At 45.1% G+C, this 16,454-nt stretch overlaps 1 protein-coding gene across 1 annotated transcript in view; it reads left to right on the forward strand.

Annotated features, from left to right (window-relative positions):
- Nucleotides 1–16,454, forward strand: part of DNAH14 (dynein axonemal heavy chain 14) — a 328,550-nt gene that overhangs the window by 20,454 nt on the left and 291,642 nt on the right. The window contains exons 5-6 of the mRNA XM_047848102.1: nt 7,170–7,333; nt 14,874–15,017. Coding sequence (XP_047704058.1) covers nt 7,170–7,333; nt 14,874–15,017 — 308 coding nt within the window. The remainder of the gene's footprint in view (nt 1–7,169; nt 7,334–14,873; nt 15,018–16,454) is intronic.

Here is a 16,454-nt window from a genome sequence, read left to right on the forward strand (position 1 = left end):
GGGAACTTGCTTGCACTGCACAAACACCCAACGCTGTGCTTCTGCGGATCCATCGCTCCAGCGGCGGGTCTGACTCCCTCCCGCTGCCACAGGGCCCCTCCCGAAGCAGATCACGGAAGGAAAAGCGAGCTGAGCCTGCCCCTCCCACCCTCATGCACCTTGCCGATCCACCCCAGCTGATAGGCCAGATCCCCAGCACCACAAGCCTGGCAGTGTGCAAGTAGCCCAGACGGGCCACGCCACCCCACAGTGAATCCCGCCCCTAGGAGAGGGGCACACACCAGTCTGACTGTGGCCCCAGCGGTGGGCTGGGGGCAGACATCGGGTCGGACTGCGGCCCCGCCCACCAACTCCAGTTATACACCACAGCACAGGGGAAGTGCCCTGCAGGTCCTCACCACACCAGGGAATATCCAAAATGACCAAGCGGAAGAACTCCCCTCAGAAGAATCTCCAGGAAATAACAACAGCTAATGAACTGATCAAAAAGGATTTAAATAATATAACAGAAAGTGAATTTAGAATAATAGTCATAAAATTAATCGCTGGGCTTGAAAACAGTATACAGGACAGCAGAGAATCTCTTGCTACAGAGATCAAGGGACTAAGGAACAGTCACGAGGAGCTGAAAAACGCTTTAAACGAAATGCATAACAAAATGGAAACCACCACAGCTCGGCTTGAAGAGGCAGAGGAGAGAATAGGTGAACTAGAAGATAAAGGTATGGAAAAAGAGGAAGCTGAGAAAAAGAGAGATAAAAAAATCCAGGAGTAGGAGGGGAAAATTAGAGAACTAAGTGATACACTAAAAAGAAATAATATACGCATAATTGGTATCCCAAGGAGGAAGACAGAGGGAAAGGTGCTGAAGGGGTACTTGAAGAAATCATAGCTGAGAATTTCCCTGATCTGGGGAAGGAAAAAGGCATTGAAATCCAAGAGGCACAGAGAACTCCCTTCAGACGTAACTTGAATCAGTCTTCTGCATGACATATAGTGAAACGGGCAAAATACAAGGATAAAGAGAAAATTCTGAAAGCAGCAAGGGATAAACGTGCCCTCACATATAAAGGGAGACCTATAAGACTCGTGACTGATCTCTCTTTTGAAACTTGGCAGGCCAGAAAGAATTGGCACGATATTTTCAGTGTGCTAAACAGGAAAAATATGCAGCCGAGAATCCTTTATCCAGCAAGTCTGGCATTTAGAATAGAAGGAGAGATAAAGGTCTTCCCAAACAAACAAAAACTGAAGGAATTTGTCACCACTAAACCAGCCCTACAAGAGATCCTAAGGGGGATCCTGTGAGACAAAGTACAAGAGACATCACTACAAGCATAAAACATACAGACATCACAATGACTCTAAACCCGTATCTTTCTATAATAACACTGAATGTAAATGGACTAAACGTGTCAACCCAAAGATATAGGGTATCAGAATGGATAAAAAAACAAGACCCATCTATTTGCTGTCTACAAGAGACTCATTTTAGACATGAGGATACCTTCAGATTGAAAGTGAGGGGATGGAGAACTATTTATCATGCCACTGGAAGTCAAAAGAAAGCTGGAGTAGCCATACTTATATCAGACAAACTAGACTTTAAATTAAAGGCTGTAACAAGAGATTACATTGCATTATATAATAATTACAGGGTCTATCCATCAAGAAGAACTAACAATTATAAATGTCTATGTGCCGAATACGGGAGCCCCAAATATATAAACAATTACAAACATAAGCAACTTTATTGACAAGAATGTGGTAATGGCAGGGGACTTTAATACTCCACTTACAACAATGGATAGATCATTTAGACACATGGTCAATAAAGAAACAAGGGCCCTGAATGATACATTGGATCCGATGGACTTGACAGATATATTTAGAACTCTGCATCCAAAGCAACAGAATGTACTTTCTTCTTGAGTGCACATGGAACATTCTCCAAGATAGATCACATACTGGATCACAAAACAGCCCTTCATAAGTATACAAGAATTGAGATCATACCATGCATACTTTCAGACCACAATGCTATGAAGCTTAAAATCAACCACAGGAAAAAGTCTGGAAAACCTCCAAAAGCATGGAGGTTAAAGAACACCCTACTAAAGAGTGAATGGGTCAACCAGGCAATTAGAGAAGAAATTAAAAAATATATGGAAACAAACGAAAATGAAAATACAACAATCCAAACGCTTTGGGATGCAGCGAAGGCAGTCCTGGGAGGAAAATACATTGCAATCCAGGCCTATCTCAAGAAACAAGAAAAATCCCAAATACAAAATCTAACAGCACACCTAAAGGAAATAGAAGCAGAGCAGCAAAGACACCCCAAACCTAGCAGAAGAAGATAAATAATAAAGATCAGAGCAGAAATTAAAAATATAGAATCTAAAAAAACTATAGAGCAGATCAATGAAACCAAGAGTTGGTTTTTTGAAAAAATAAACAAAATTGACAAACCTCTAGCCAGGCTTCTCAAAAAGAAAAGGGAGATGACCCAAATAGATAAAATCATGAGTGAAAATGGAATTATTACAACCAATCCCTCAGAAATACAAGCAATTATCAGGGAATACTATGAAAAACTATATGCCAACAAACTGGACAACCTGGAAGAAATGGACAAATTCCTGAACACCCACACACTTCCAAAACTCAAACAGGAGGAAATAGAAAGCTTGAACAGACCCATAACCAGCGAAGAAATCGAATCGGTTATCAAAAATCTCCCAATAAATGAGAGTCCAGGACCAGATGGCTTCCCTGGGGAATTCTACCAGACATTTAAAGCAGAGATAATACCTATCCTCAAGCTATTCCAAAAAATAGAAAGGGAAGGAAAACTTCCAGACTCATTCTATGAAGCCAGTATTACTTTGATTCCTAAACCAGACAGAGACCCAGTAAAAAAAGAGAACTACAGGCCAATATCCCTGATGAATATGGATGCAAAAATTCTCAATGAGATACTAGCAAATCAAATTCAACAGCATATAAAAAGAATTATTCACCACGATCAAGTGGGATTCATTCCTGGGAGGCAGGGCTGGTTCAACATTTGCAAATCAATCAACCTGATACATCACATTAATAAAAGAAAACATAAGAACTGTATGATCCTGTCAATCGAAGCGGAAAAAGCATTTGACAAAATTCAGCATCCTTTCTTAATAAAAACCCTCGAGAAAGTCAGGATAGAAGGAACATGCTTAAACATCATAAAAGCCATTTATGAAAAGCCCACAGCTAACATCATCCTCAATGGGGGAAAACTGAGAGCTTTTTCCCTGAGATCAGGAACACGACAGGGATGTCCACTCTCACCGCTGTTGTTTAACATAGTGTTGGAAGTGCTAGCATCAGCAATCAGACAAAAGGACATCAAAGGCATCAAAATTGGCAAAGATGAAGTCAAGCTTTCACTTTTTGCAGATGACATGATATTATACATGGAAAATCCGATAGACTCCACCAAAAGTCTGCTAGAACTGATAACATGAATTCAGCAAAGCCGCAGGATACAAAATCAATGTACAGAAATCAGTTGTATTCTTATACACCAATGAAGCAACAGAAAGACAAATAAAGAAACTGATCCCATTCACAATTGCACCAAGAAGCATAAAATACCTAGGAATAAGTCTAAGATCTTATTCTTAGATATATGTCTTAGATAGATGTCAGATATATCAGATGTTAGATATATTCTTAGATAGATGTCAAAGATCTGTATGCTGAAAACTATAGAAAGCTTATGAAGGCAATTGAAGAAGATACAAAGAAATGGAAAATCATTCCATGCTCATGGGTTGGAAGAATAAATATTGTCAAAATGCCAATACTACCCGAAGCTATCTAGACATTCAATGCAATCCCAGTTAAAATTGCACCAGCATTCTTCTCGAAGCTAGAACAAGCAATCCTAAAATTCCTATGGAACCACAAAAGGCCCGAATAGCCAAAGTAATTTTGAAGAAGACCAAAGCAGGAGGCATTACAATCCCAGACTTTAGCCTCTACTACAAAGCTGTCATCATCAACACAGCATGGTATTGGCACAAAAACAGACACACAGACCAATGGAATAGAATAGAAACCCCAGAACTAGACCCACAAATGTATGTCCAACTCATCTTTGACAAAGTGGGAAAGAATATCCAATGGAAAAAAGACAGTCTCTTTAACAAATGGTGCTGGGAGAACTGGACAGCACCATGCAGAAGGTTGAAACTAGACCACTTTCTCACACCATTCACAAAAATAAACTCAAAATGGATAAAGGACCTGAATGTGAGACAGGAAACCATCAAAACCCTAGAGGAGAAAGCTGGAAAAGACCTCTCTGACCTCAGCCCTAGCAATCTCTTACTCGACACATCCCCAAAGGCAAGGGAGTTAAAAGCAAAAATGAACTACTGGGACCTCATGAAGATAAAAAGCTTCTGCACAGCAAAGGACACAATCAACAAAACTAAAAGGCAACCAACGGAATGGGAAAAGATATTTGCAAATGACCTATTGGACAAAGGGCTAGTATCCAAAATCTATAAAGAGCTCACCAAACTCCACACCCGAAAAACAAATAACCCAGTGAAGAAATGGGCAGAAAACATGAATGGACACTTCTCTAAAGAAGACATCCAGATGGCCAACAGGCACATCTGGGGGTGGGGGTGGGGGTGGCCTAGGTGGGTACAGGAAGATCTGCAGAGAAGATGAGTAAATTAACTGTTCAATGGCAGTTAGTCTGAAACACGATATCAAATTTTTAGGAAAGGTATGAACAAAATAGGCTCAATAGGTAATAGGGAAGATGAACTTTTTATCCACTAAAATTGTCACATTGGTAATTATGAATCATGACTGAAACCCCCCACCCCCACCCCGACCACACATATCAGGCTCAGGCAGATTGGCAGAGTTTGAGTTTCTAACAGGTTTACAGGTTCTAACATAAATTCAAGAAAAAATAAGTCCAGTCTTTCACAACTTCTTCCACAGAACAGAAAAAGAGAAGATAGTCCCTAAATTGAGTTAGGACATAATCTTCCTAGTCAGTTTCATTCACAATCTGAGAAGTAAAAAACCCTAAATGTGTTATAGGTTACAGGTTACTTAACCTGTAACCTACAGGTTATAGCAGCTTGTAAAAGTGGATGATACACCAAGATCAAATTGAGTATCTCATCTCAGAAATGCAAGGTTAGTTGAACAGTAGAAAATGCATCGATACCAATTACCATTAATAGATCAAAGGAAGAAAAGCATTTGATAAAATGCATGCATTGTCTGTTAATGATAAAAAACTGTTAGCAAACTACATGATTAGGGGCATTTACCAAAAATCTGAAGCAAATATTTTTAATGGTCAAGAGCTAAAAGTGTTCCTTGTAAGTTGAGAAAAGTGACAGGGATATTTGCTATTGCCACTTCTATGTGACAGCCTATAAAAGGTCCTAGGGCGGTAAGACAAGAAAAAAAAACCGAGGACAAAAGGAGATGAAAGCCGAAAAGTTTAAAAAAGGAGAAACCGTAATCATTTATAAATGGTGTCTAGAAAAAAGTAGAAAAGAATTTACAAAGTTTCATAATTAATAAGTGAATTTAAATTAGCAAGACTGCTAGATTAAAATCAATTTGTGTAAGTGAATTTCATTCCAGCGATAGATTGAAAATGTAAATAAATCATAACTACCATTTGTAATTGTAACGAAAAATCCAGTACCTGGAAAAAATCATTTTTGAAATTATATGTTTGACCTTAATGGAGGAAGTTACAAAATATAATTAAGAATGCAACACAATTTGTATAGAAAAGCAAAGGGCCACGAGTGTGTCAGCACTCTTCAAGAAAAAGAAAGTTGGGAATCTTACCCTACAGCTGTCGCAACTCTAGCAATTAAAGCACTGGGATACAGAAACAAGGAGAAACCAATACAAATAAAGAAACATGTGGATAATGGTATATACATTTTGAGTAACACGGACTTGTTTTACAGGTCAGGGAAGGGAAGGACGGGGGTGTTCGATAATGGTGCTGTGGCATCACAGATCCTTATGGGAGTGTGGAGGGGAGGGCCTGCCCCACACATCGTACCCAAAACTCGGGGATTTAAGAACCAACATATGATGTATAAGACTTGTAAAAGGCAAAACTTTAAAACTGTTAGGAAATAGTACAAGAATTTTGTCAAGATTGGAGTAAGGGCAGAGTTCTTAAGAATAAACACAAATCATAAAGACAAAGGTAGATAAATTAGCTTATATTAAAGTGAAGAACTTACGTTTGTGAAGACTTCATCAAGGAAGTGAGAGGACCAAACCAGAAGACCTCTTCAGCACATATAAAATGGCAGAAGGTTACTACCCAAAGTGCACGAAGAACTAAGCGTGGTTAAGAAAGTGGCATGCGATTCAGTATAAAAAACGAACAGAGGGTACGGACTGACATTTCAATGAAGAGGAGACTGTTCAAGGAGTTTTTAGACTAAGGGGACTCAAAACACTCAAGATTTAACACCTAAGGAAAGTATCCATGAGCAAGTATAGAGAGGTCGTGCTCCGTCTTTGCGAGGAACTTCCCTTCTTGTTCAGGTGACTAAGTGTTTTCATTTACCCTACTGGTACTTACTGTTTCCCAGCGAGCAGTATGTGAGGATCTACAGAACCCTGAATTTCCCCCGCCTCGTAAAAACACGGTCTGTGGTGTAAGTCAGTTGTGGGCAGTGATTGTGGATTCGGTTCTTATGAAAAGGTTTTCCAGCGTTTACAAACAGGCAGTTGGCTAATGTATTGTGAAAAGGTTTTGGTTTGAATCTCAATAAGTGTGGTTGTGGGTGATTGTTTTATAACGAAGGGTACTGAATTCCAGGAAACTGTATTCTGACCTCACTCTGCCGCTAGCTAATCGGGTAACAGTTCTTCATCTTTTAGGTGAGGTGAGGATTCTTAAGTCCTTTCCAGCATTAAAATTTCAACAATAATATCAGATCTCTTTTGCATTTAACTAGATAGCCTCTCCTTGTTCAGATCTACTTTTTAGAGGGTCTATCAAAAATGGTTTGAAAGGATAGGTGTTACATTGTATAGTATAAAGATTTAAGCGTCAAGTCCTAGAGGACGTCGACCACGCCATCTGACTTTCTTTGTCACATCAGGCTTCGGAAATACGAGGAACAGGAGTATGGAGACGACACATCATCAGAGACTCAGCCAGCTAAAGCAGCAGCAAAGGAAACCTTAGAATATAAAACACTTGAAACGTTTTCTGGAGCCTTGAAGTCAGGACAGACAGAAGAAATCTATCAAGATTACTATCCAGGCATGTCAATTTATGTTTTCTTTTACGGAGATGGGAAGAAATTTCAATAGCGTAAACTGAGAAAACAAGTAACGTACGCTGAAATACTAGTTCACTTTCAAAATACGAGGTTTGGTACTTGATGGGTTTCATTAGTCTTGGCAGTTGGTAATATCTTCAGATAGAGAGCTTGCCTCTTAAAGGGGACATAATCTAAATGCTGTCATCGTAATCAAAATAACAACAGTGATCTCACCGCCACCACCGAGAAGATCTGACGTTTCTGTAACTTTGGGGGTTTTTGTGAGGCAAGGACTCTAAAGTTGGCTCAGCATTCCCTGAAGGCCCCCGTACGTCTGGTTGTGCCGTGACCTCCTTTGTCGCTCTTGTCTGTGGGGGCCCTGATTACTCCTCCACACGCCTCCGTCGGTTCAGTCTTCTTTCTGCTCGTCTCAAATTCTGCCATTAACCATATGTAAAATAAATTAAAATTTTTTTAATTTTTCAACTTTTATTTTGAGAGAGAGACAGAGACCGAGGGCGAGAGGGGGAGGAGCAGAGACAGAGGGAGACACAGAATCTGAAGCAGGTTCCCGACTCCACGCTGTCAGCACAGAGCCTGACGCAGGGCTTGAATGCACGAACGATCACGACCTGAGCCGGAGTCGGGAGTCGGACGCTTCACCGACTGACCCCCTGGGCGCCCTGTCCACAGCTCTTTTATGTCCTCACCTTATGAAGGTTGCTCTTTGGTCTCCATCCATGGCCCCCTTCTCCCTCCAGCAGCCTCTGTGATACCAGTATCCTCCGCCCTTCCCACTTCTCTGCTCCCGGGTTGTCCAAACTTCAGCGCTACTCAGTTTAATTGCCGGTTTTCCCTGCTTTCCCTCTCGGACTGGTAAGCCTTTTTGCAGGACGCTCTCGCACCCTTGTCTGTGTGGGTTCTGTTCCCTGAGCCGTGGTCCCCAGCATCCGTGGGGCACTCCGCACCACCTGGTGCCAGCTGGCCTGCTTTTAGCTTTGCCTCTCGTTGCCCACGGCGTCTGTTTACCCTGTTGCGGTTCAACCTTAAGCCTCTCTTACTTGTTTATGCTTCCTGCTTTATGAAAACTAAAAATTAAAATCGAGGTAATCACATGGAGACATCTAACTGGCACCTCCCCGGCCCCACGTCGGTACTTGTCTCGCTCCTAGAGTGCCTGGGCCTTGTAGCTAAGTGTCCGCAGGGCTGGCAAAGCTTCCGCTCCAGCAGAGTGAAAAGTAGAAGAGCCGTGACCCTTCCGTCACTTTCCTCAGTAAACGGGGGGCAGAAATACAAGGCTGGATAGGAATACAGGGGCCAGGCGAAGTAACGGCTTGTCGGCTGTGTTAAGGATTCAGGCCATTATCTTGCGAAGACAAAAGCCATGGCAAGGGTCTAAACAAAGAGCTGACATCAGATTTCTACTTTGAAAAGATCACTCTGGCTGCAGATTGAGGAATAGACTGGAAGGGAATAAGAATTGGTACAGGGAGCCTTTGGATAGTCTTTTTTTTTTTCTCCATTTTTTTTTTTTTTTATTTTTAGAGAGAGAGAGAGAGAGAGAGCACACAAGCAGGGGGAGGGGCAGAGGGAGAGAGAATGAGAGAGAGAGAATATCTTAAGCAGGCTCTATGCTCAGGACAGGACCTGCCACGGGGCTCGATCCCACAACCCTGGCATCATGACCTGAGCTGAAGTCAAGAGTCGCACGCTCAAGCGACTGAGCCACCCGGGCGCCCCGAGGCTTTGGCTGTTCTGAAGGTAGGATTATCAGTCAGGGTGGTGGGTTGGTGAGAGAGAGAGGTGGTGTCAAAGGTGAGAGCTAGGTTTCTGGCTTGTCTGATCGAACGAATAGTGGTGCTGTTCTCTGAGACAGGGAGCCCTGAAGACGGGTCGGTCTGTGGGGGCCGGGAGCAGATTGTGATTTCAATTTGGGACACGTGGAATTTGAATACCTTTGGTACGCTCCGGGAGATGTCAAGCAAGCAACCGGACATATGTGTCTGGGGCTCAGAGAAGCCAGGGCAGAGACGATGTACCTGGAGTAGTTATGTGGGTGGCAACTTAAGCCGTGGATGCGGTGAGATTCCCGAAGGAGAGCGTACAAAGTGAGACGGAGGCGGGACGGAAGAACCGTAGCAGCGATGACCCGGGTAAAGGAGGGTGGCTGTAGTGGACACGTGGGGACGGTCAGAGCCAGGCCAGATAGAATGATGAGCGAGAGGATGAGCACGTGGTGTCACAGAAGCCAGAGGAAAAAACTACCAGGAACGAAGGAGTGGGTCCCGGTTCAAGACGGCCGGCGTAGAAGGGACCCTGGGCTCCCTGTTCCTGCACGCACACCGAGTATGCAGCTGCGTGTGTGACCGTTTCCGCCGGAAAACACCCCAAACCGAGCTCATCGACTCCTGCACACTGGGGAATGAAGGGAAAAGCCCCATCAAAATGGGTAGGAGAGACTGAGGCACAGTCTCACCGTAATCCCCGCCCACGGCCCCGTAGCCCACATCCAGGAGGGGACTCCCGGTCCTGAGCCTCTCCCCGAGCCACACGGGGCACCCCAACTTTTAAGGCCTATCCCTGAGAGATGAGCCCCGCAGACAGCTAGCTTTGGAGTCCAGGGCTTTGATCCAGGACACCTACAAGGCTACAGGGAACTGAGAAACAGTTCTTAAAGGACTTAGCGGTCACCCTCCCCAGGGCCTAGCGCACAGGCAGGCGAGCGAATGACTGAAACGTTCCCAGCCTTTCAGTGAACGAGGCCCATCAGATTATCCTAAAGCTCAGCTCTGAGAGTCAGGCTTCTGACATCCAGGGCCCTATTGAAATGCTGTCCAAAGAGGGAGACTGGCAGGTACCGTCCTGACCCTCTCCCTGTGCCTTGCTCCAGAGCCCCAGCATCTCCAAGAAAGGAGCACGTACACTCACTTGGCGCCCTGAGTTTCGTGGCTGCTGCCCTGGGGGAACCTCTAGATGGCCTGACCGGTGGCCAGAGGGGCTTACACTGCAGGTCCCATAGAACTGTTATAAGTGTGGAGTTCTTACCTGGCTCCACCCAGGGCCCAGCACAGACTCAGCAGACTGGAAGAGACCCCCAGTCCTTCTGAGAAAGGGGTCTGTTGTCTTGTCCTGAAGCTTCAGCCTACAGGGCAGGCTTCTTTGGTGAACATATGAGGGCCCACTGAGATACCCTCGGGGGACAGAGCCCAGTGGGCACATCTGGTGGGGGGTGCTCTCCTCTATCCCACTCTGGGTCACTGGACTCTCCTGGGGCGGGGAGCTGGCGCACTAGTCTGGCACCCTGGGTTTTTTGTCTGCCACCCAGGAGACCCCTTTTGACCTCCTGGGCCCGGTGACCATGGGGCTCGCACATGTGAGTCCTGCTGAACTGTTACAAATGGAGAAATAGCTCTTACGGGCCACCTGTCCCACAGATCAGAGAGCGTAGTGAGGTGCATCCACAGTCTGTCAGAATAATCTAGTGTAAAGGGGGGGTGGGTTAATCACTTATATGCAGAATACTTATGAAGGTTAAGAGATTAAAGTAGCAAAAAGAACTATGACCACGAATTGTTGTTAATGAATACACAGGATAAAAAAGTAAATTGTGAACATCAAAGACATAAAAATGTGGGATGGAGGAGAAAAGTGTAGAATTTTAGAATGCATTCAAACCTAAGTTGCCATCAACTTAAATAGATTGTTATAAGTTGTTTTATGTAAGCCTCATGGTAAGCACAAGGCAAAAACCTATGGTAGATACACAAAAGATAGACAGGAATGTAAGAATACACTATAGAAAACCATGAGATCACAAAGGAAGAGGGCAAGAGAAGAAGGAACAAAGGAATCGCAAAACAACCAGAAAACAGTTAACAAAATGGCATTAAGTCCATTCCTATCGTTAGTTACTTCAACTACAAATGCACTAATTCTCCAAACAACAAATACAGAGCGGCCAAATGGATAAGAAACAAGACCCGTCTATATGCTGCCTACAGGAGACTCACTTCAGTTGCACAAACACACACAGACTGAAATGAAAGGATAGAAAAAGATACTCCATGTGAATGGAAACCAGAAGAAAGCAAGCTGGGGTAGTAATGGACTGTAATAAGAGACAGAGACGTCAATATATAATGACAAAGGGTTCAATACAGCAAGAGAATATAATGTTTGTAAATATGGACCGAACATAGGAGCACCTGAATAGAAATAGATAGCGAAACAGTAATAGCAGGGGACTTTAACATCCTACTTACATCAGTGGTTAGATCATCCAGACAAAACAAACAAACAAAAACAAAACCCACACTCCAAAACAATAAGGAAACCTTGGTCTTAACGTGTGAGACCAGATGGATTTAACAGATGTAGTAGTACATTTCATCTAAAAGCAACAGACTACGCGTGTGTACATGGGACATGTGTGTACGTGGGACAGACATTCTTCAGGATAGATCATACAGCAGGCCACAAAACAAGTCTCAATGACTATAAGAAGATTGAAATCATATCAAGCATCTTACCTGTCACAATGGTGAAAAACAAAAAACTAGAAATATTTACAAAAAGAAAACTGGAAAATACAGAAACATGTGGAGATTAAACAGTGTGCTACTGAACAACTAAGGACCAAAGAAAAGATCAAAGAAATACCTTGAGACAAATGAAAATCTAAATACAGCATAGCAAAGTTACAGGATACAGCAAAGTAGTTAGAAGAGGGAAGTTCATAGCAGTACAGGCCTACTTCGATAAGTGAGAAAAATCTCAATCTAACTTTACACTTGAAGTAGAAAAGAAAAAAAGTCAGTAGAAGGAAGGAAATAATGAAGATCAGAGCAGAAATAAATGAAATGGAGACTAAAAAGACAATAGGAAAGATTAATGACACCAAGAGATGTTTCTTTGAAAGGATAAACAGTTGAAAGACCTTTAGGAAGGATCGCGCGCGTGCGCGCGCACACACGAAGACTCAAGTGAAATGGGTGAAGGTGGTCAGACGTACAGACTCCAGTTATAAGCAAGTTGTGGCGATGTGATGTTCAGCATGGTGACTGTTAATGATACCGTCTTGCAAGTTTGAAAGTTGCTAAGAGAGTAAATCTTCGAGGTTCTCATCACAAGAAAAGAAATTGTGACCGCGTGGTGATGAATGTTAGCTAGACTCTTTGTGGTGATCATCTTGCAATATGTACACGTACCAAATCGTCGTGTTGGGCGCCCGAAGCCAACCTGATGTTCTTTGTCAGTTAGAGCTTAAAAAGGAAGGAGAGGTTGGAAGTATCGATACTGGTGAGTAAAGTGAGGGCTGGAAGGGTGCCCTGAAGTAGTAGCCCCGAGGGGTCAGTCGCAGGAGCGCTGCGGGAGTGGAGGCCCAGAACCTGCCCAGAAGAGAGAGAGAAGTGGCAGAAGATGAAGAAACAGAAGACCGATGACGTGCAGCTCTTTCTGGAAGTCTGTGACGGAAGGCAAGATAGAGACGGTCAACTGGAGGGGAGTGTGGTCTAGGACGAGGTGATTCATGCTGGGAGCTGGACACACAGAGGAAGAGAAGAATCGTTAATAGTGTAGGCACGCGGGGGTGGTGTGGGCAAAAGGCGGAAAGGATTGGTTTGGATGGGAAGAGAAACACACCCCCCCTTGTTTAAGTCAGAAGGGACAGGAGGGAAAGACGGGCGCAGGTGTGGTTCGTCGGCTTGCGTAGTCGTGGCACGTTGAGAGAATTCCCGCCGGGTGCCTTTGTGTTCCCCGGGAAGTAGGCATGGAGAGCAGGTGAGCAGAGAGCGGAAGGTGGAGGTTCAGAGGTTTGAGGTGCATGGAGGAATTCTAGCCACTGATGAGCCAGAAGGGCAAGTCAGCCAGGCAGACGGGGATTTCAGGTTGTGATCAATAAAGGTGACCTTCGGGAGTTACCGATCCACTCGTCGTGGGCCTTCGTGTGACGGCACTGGGCTGCGGGACGTGGGCACATCGAGCACGCAGAGTTGGGTTCGTCCAGGGCCGCTGCTCTGCCACGGAGATGAGATCAAAAGACGGTGAGGGTGCAGCGTGTTGGCGACATACTTTCGGCTGGATAGAGAGAAAGAGGAGAATAAACAGAGGGATGATGGGTCGTCAGTGATGGGGCCATGAACTGGAGGTGCTGGTGAAGTTAAAAACGTGACGTTGGGAGCGTTAAGTGTGCAGGAAGGAGACAGGCAGGTGACGGCAGGTGCTGGGCTGTGATCGGGCTAGAGGTGAGGACGTTCAGGGAGCGGACCAGGGTGTTGCATCAGACGCCAGAAAGATGGCGGGTCTGATTTGGGGAAACTGGCCCTCGCTGGAGCCTGGGCCCCAGATTCATCGGTGGATGTCCGTGAGCTGTGCAAGAGTAGGACGTAGTGAGAAGGCATGAGTTTCGGGCGTAGGGTCTTGTTTAAGGGGGTGAGACGTAATGGTCCGGGAGTGGAAGTGGGAGCGGGGACGAAAACGAGCCCACTTTCCAGGCTTGAGGCACGCGGGGTGCAGGACTGTCACCGACCGGTGCTTGAGAGGGCCGCGTGTGCGTGACGTCTGGGAGATCACCGGGTTTCAGTTAAGGCACAGGAGTGGGAGAAACTCCTGGGCTCGATGTTGGGGAGAAGGGAAGGTTTCACGGCTCTTTCCCACAGACGTTCTCGTGGCCCCCTGGACGGTACTTGTGTTTTCTTACCTCTCTCCTCCCCAGCCCTGTCCCCGCCGCAGTGAAAGTCCTTACCCTCCTCGACGTGTGATTCCTCCGGCCGGGTGGGTGTGTGGTCTCTGACTCTACAGATGGGATGTTCTCTCTCTCTGTCTGCCTGTCTGTCTCCTCTGACTTGGGACTTGGGTGGAAACGGAACTTACCGGCTGTGTCGCTTGTGCTCCTTTTGTGTTGTGTGTAGTTACCGTACCTTATTCCCTACTTAACTGGAGGCTCACCACACTACATGCATTTTCATCATATCAAGGAGAACGTGTATAATTTGTTTGCTTTCGAAAAGTGCATTTTCAGTAATTTCTGCCTTCTTCATGCTGAGATCCCACCGGTCAGGTGAGTCATAGAAGGAAATCTGGGAAATTGGCCGAATGTGACTTTTCTGCATTTGTATCTGTTTCTGGCCTTGTTACTAAACCGCAGTTAATAAAAAAAGCTTTTGTTGTAGATTTCACAGGCGCATTCGCATTTTAAAGGTTTATTGTAACAATAAAGTTAATACTGGCCTTTGTAAGCACTTACCATGCGCTTTAAGCGTAGGAACGGCTTCAGCCTCTAACGCCCTCCGAGGTTCTCCCTGGAACGGTCCTCGTTTCCCAGGTGAGGAAAGGGAGGGGGACGGTTCCTCACAGAGAAAATCGCAGGACTGGGCGGGGAAGCTCGGAACGGCGCGTGGAGCTCGGGCCGTCTGACCCGGAGCCTGTGCTCTTAGAGGCTGAGATTGCACTGTGATCTCCTGCGTGGCCCGGCACGTAGCGGGCCCTGCCGTCGTGTATGGCGCGTGCTGGTTTCTCAGTTAATGATGCTTTTGTTTTCAGAGTACCTTCAAGAAAGTAGAACTCTGCAGGAGCTTTCAAAGCCAGTTCCTCATAAGAAGAAAGAGGTATCAAAGGAAAAAAAGGGCCCAACTAACGCTTGTCCAAAAGTTAAGAAGAAAAGGCTTGCGTCGTACGATAGGACAGGTACGTAGCATCGCAGACCCGGCTTGTTTAGAAGACACTACGTTCTTTCAGATTATTTTGTGGTTTTATGTGCTTAAGTAGGACACTGATTTTAGAAGAAACAGTCTTACTGAATTCGGGTTGCTTAGAATTGTTGGGTTTTTTTAAATCCTTGAAAACCTAAAATATCAATAGATCAAAAAATTGACAGATGGTTCACTGACTATGTTCTTAATTAGGAGCAATCCCTGAAGGTTATGGTTAGAGAAGTGTGAAGAAAATGAAGTTGTGTGCTTTTGTCTTACCCTTTCAGTAAAATTTTATAGTATCATTATATTTAATAGTTTTGTGTCTTCGTCTGACACAGAGGTTAAGTCCCCAACTAAGTAATTCATTGAAACTGAATTTCTTACTGACATTCTCCAGTTTGTACTTTCTCTATGCCTCCAATTCTGATTTGTATTAATACTTTCAGTTTGACAGGAAAAGGAAACTTTTCTATATTTTACTGACATACCACAGTCCAGGGCAGATTAATTGTAAAGCGATTGAAGCTTAAATTTCCGGGCCTGACACAAACAGGCTTCATTCTTTTATTTTTTTTTTATTATTTATTTTTTAATGTTTATTTATTTTTGAGAGACAGAGACACGGAGCATGAGCAGGGGAGGAGCAGAGAGAGGGGGAGACACAGAATCCGAAGCAGGCTCCAGGCTCTGAGCTGTCAGCACAGAGCCCGACAAGGGGCTCGAACCCACGAACTGCAAGATTGATTGTGACCTGAGCTGAAGTCAGACACTTAACCGACCGAGCCACCCAGGCGCCCACTGTGTGGGTGTGGGGGTTCGTGCTTCCGCAGTCCCCTCCCTGCGAGTGCAGGCAGGACCCCAGCGGGATGGAGCCTTGCTCCCAGAAGTAGGTCATTCCGTGTGGCATTTCTGAGATGTAGTTAAGGCCCTTTTTCCTGGGCAAGCCCTCCCTACTGATGGGCCTGTAAAAGAGACCAGAGGCAGTAGTAGATGCCACACTGCCGTCACCGAAGGGGCAAACTGCCATGTTGTGGGCGGGGCCCCATCGCAAGTAGCTCACGAGAGTACCCCGCCAACAGTCAGCAGGAAAATGGGGACCCCCGTCCTGCAGCCACAAGGAAACGGGTTCTGCCAACACCCGAGGGGAGCTTAGAGGCGGATCGCTTCCTAGCGTGTCTCGAGATGCGGGCCTGGTCAGCCGACATCTCTGTTTCAGCCCTGCAGACGCTGAGCCGAGATCCCTGACCCGGGAAACCGTGGGGCTCTGAAGGTGTGTCGTCTTAGACCCGGTTTGTGGTAACTTGTTACGCAGCAGTAGAAAGCAGGTACAGGGGTGACATGGTGCACGTGTAGCGAAAGGCACTCCCCTTTTCTGCTGCCCGTTCTCTGGCCCCAGTTACAGTTCACGCCAGCGAACAGTTATTCTGAA

This window comes from Prionailurus viverrinus, unplaced genomic scaffold (genome assembly GCF_022837055.1).
Source record: "Prionailurus viverrinus isolate Anna unplaced genomic scaffold, UM_Priviv_1.0 scaffold_53, whole genome shotgun sequence".
Taxonomy (NCBI): Eukaryota; Metazoa; Chordata; class Mammalia; order Carnivora; family Felidae; genus Prionailurus; species Prionailurus viverrinus.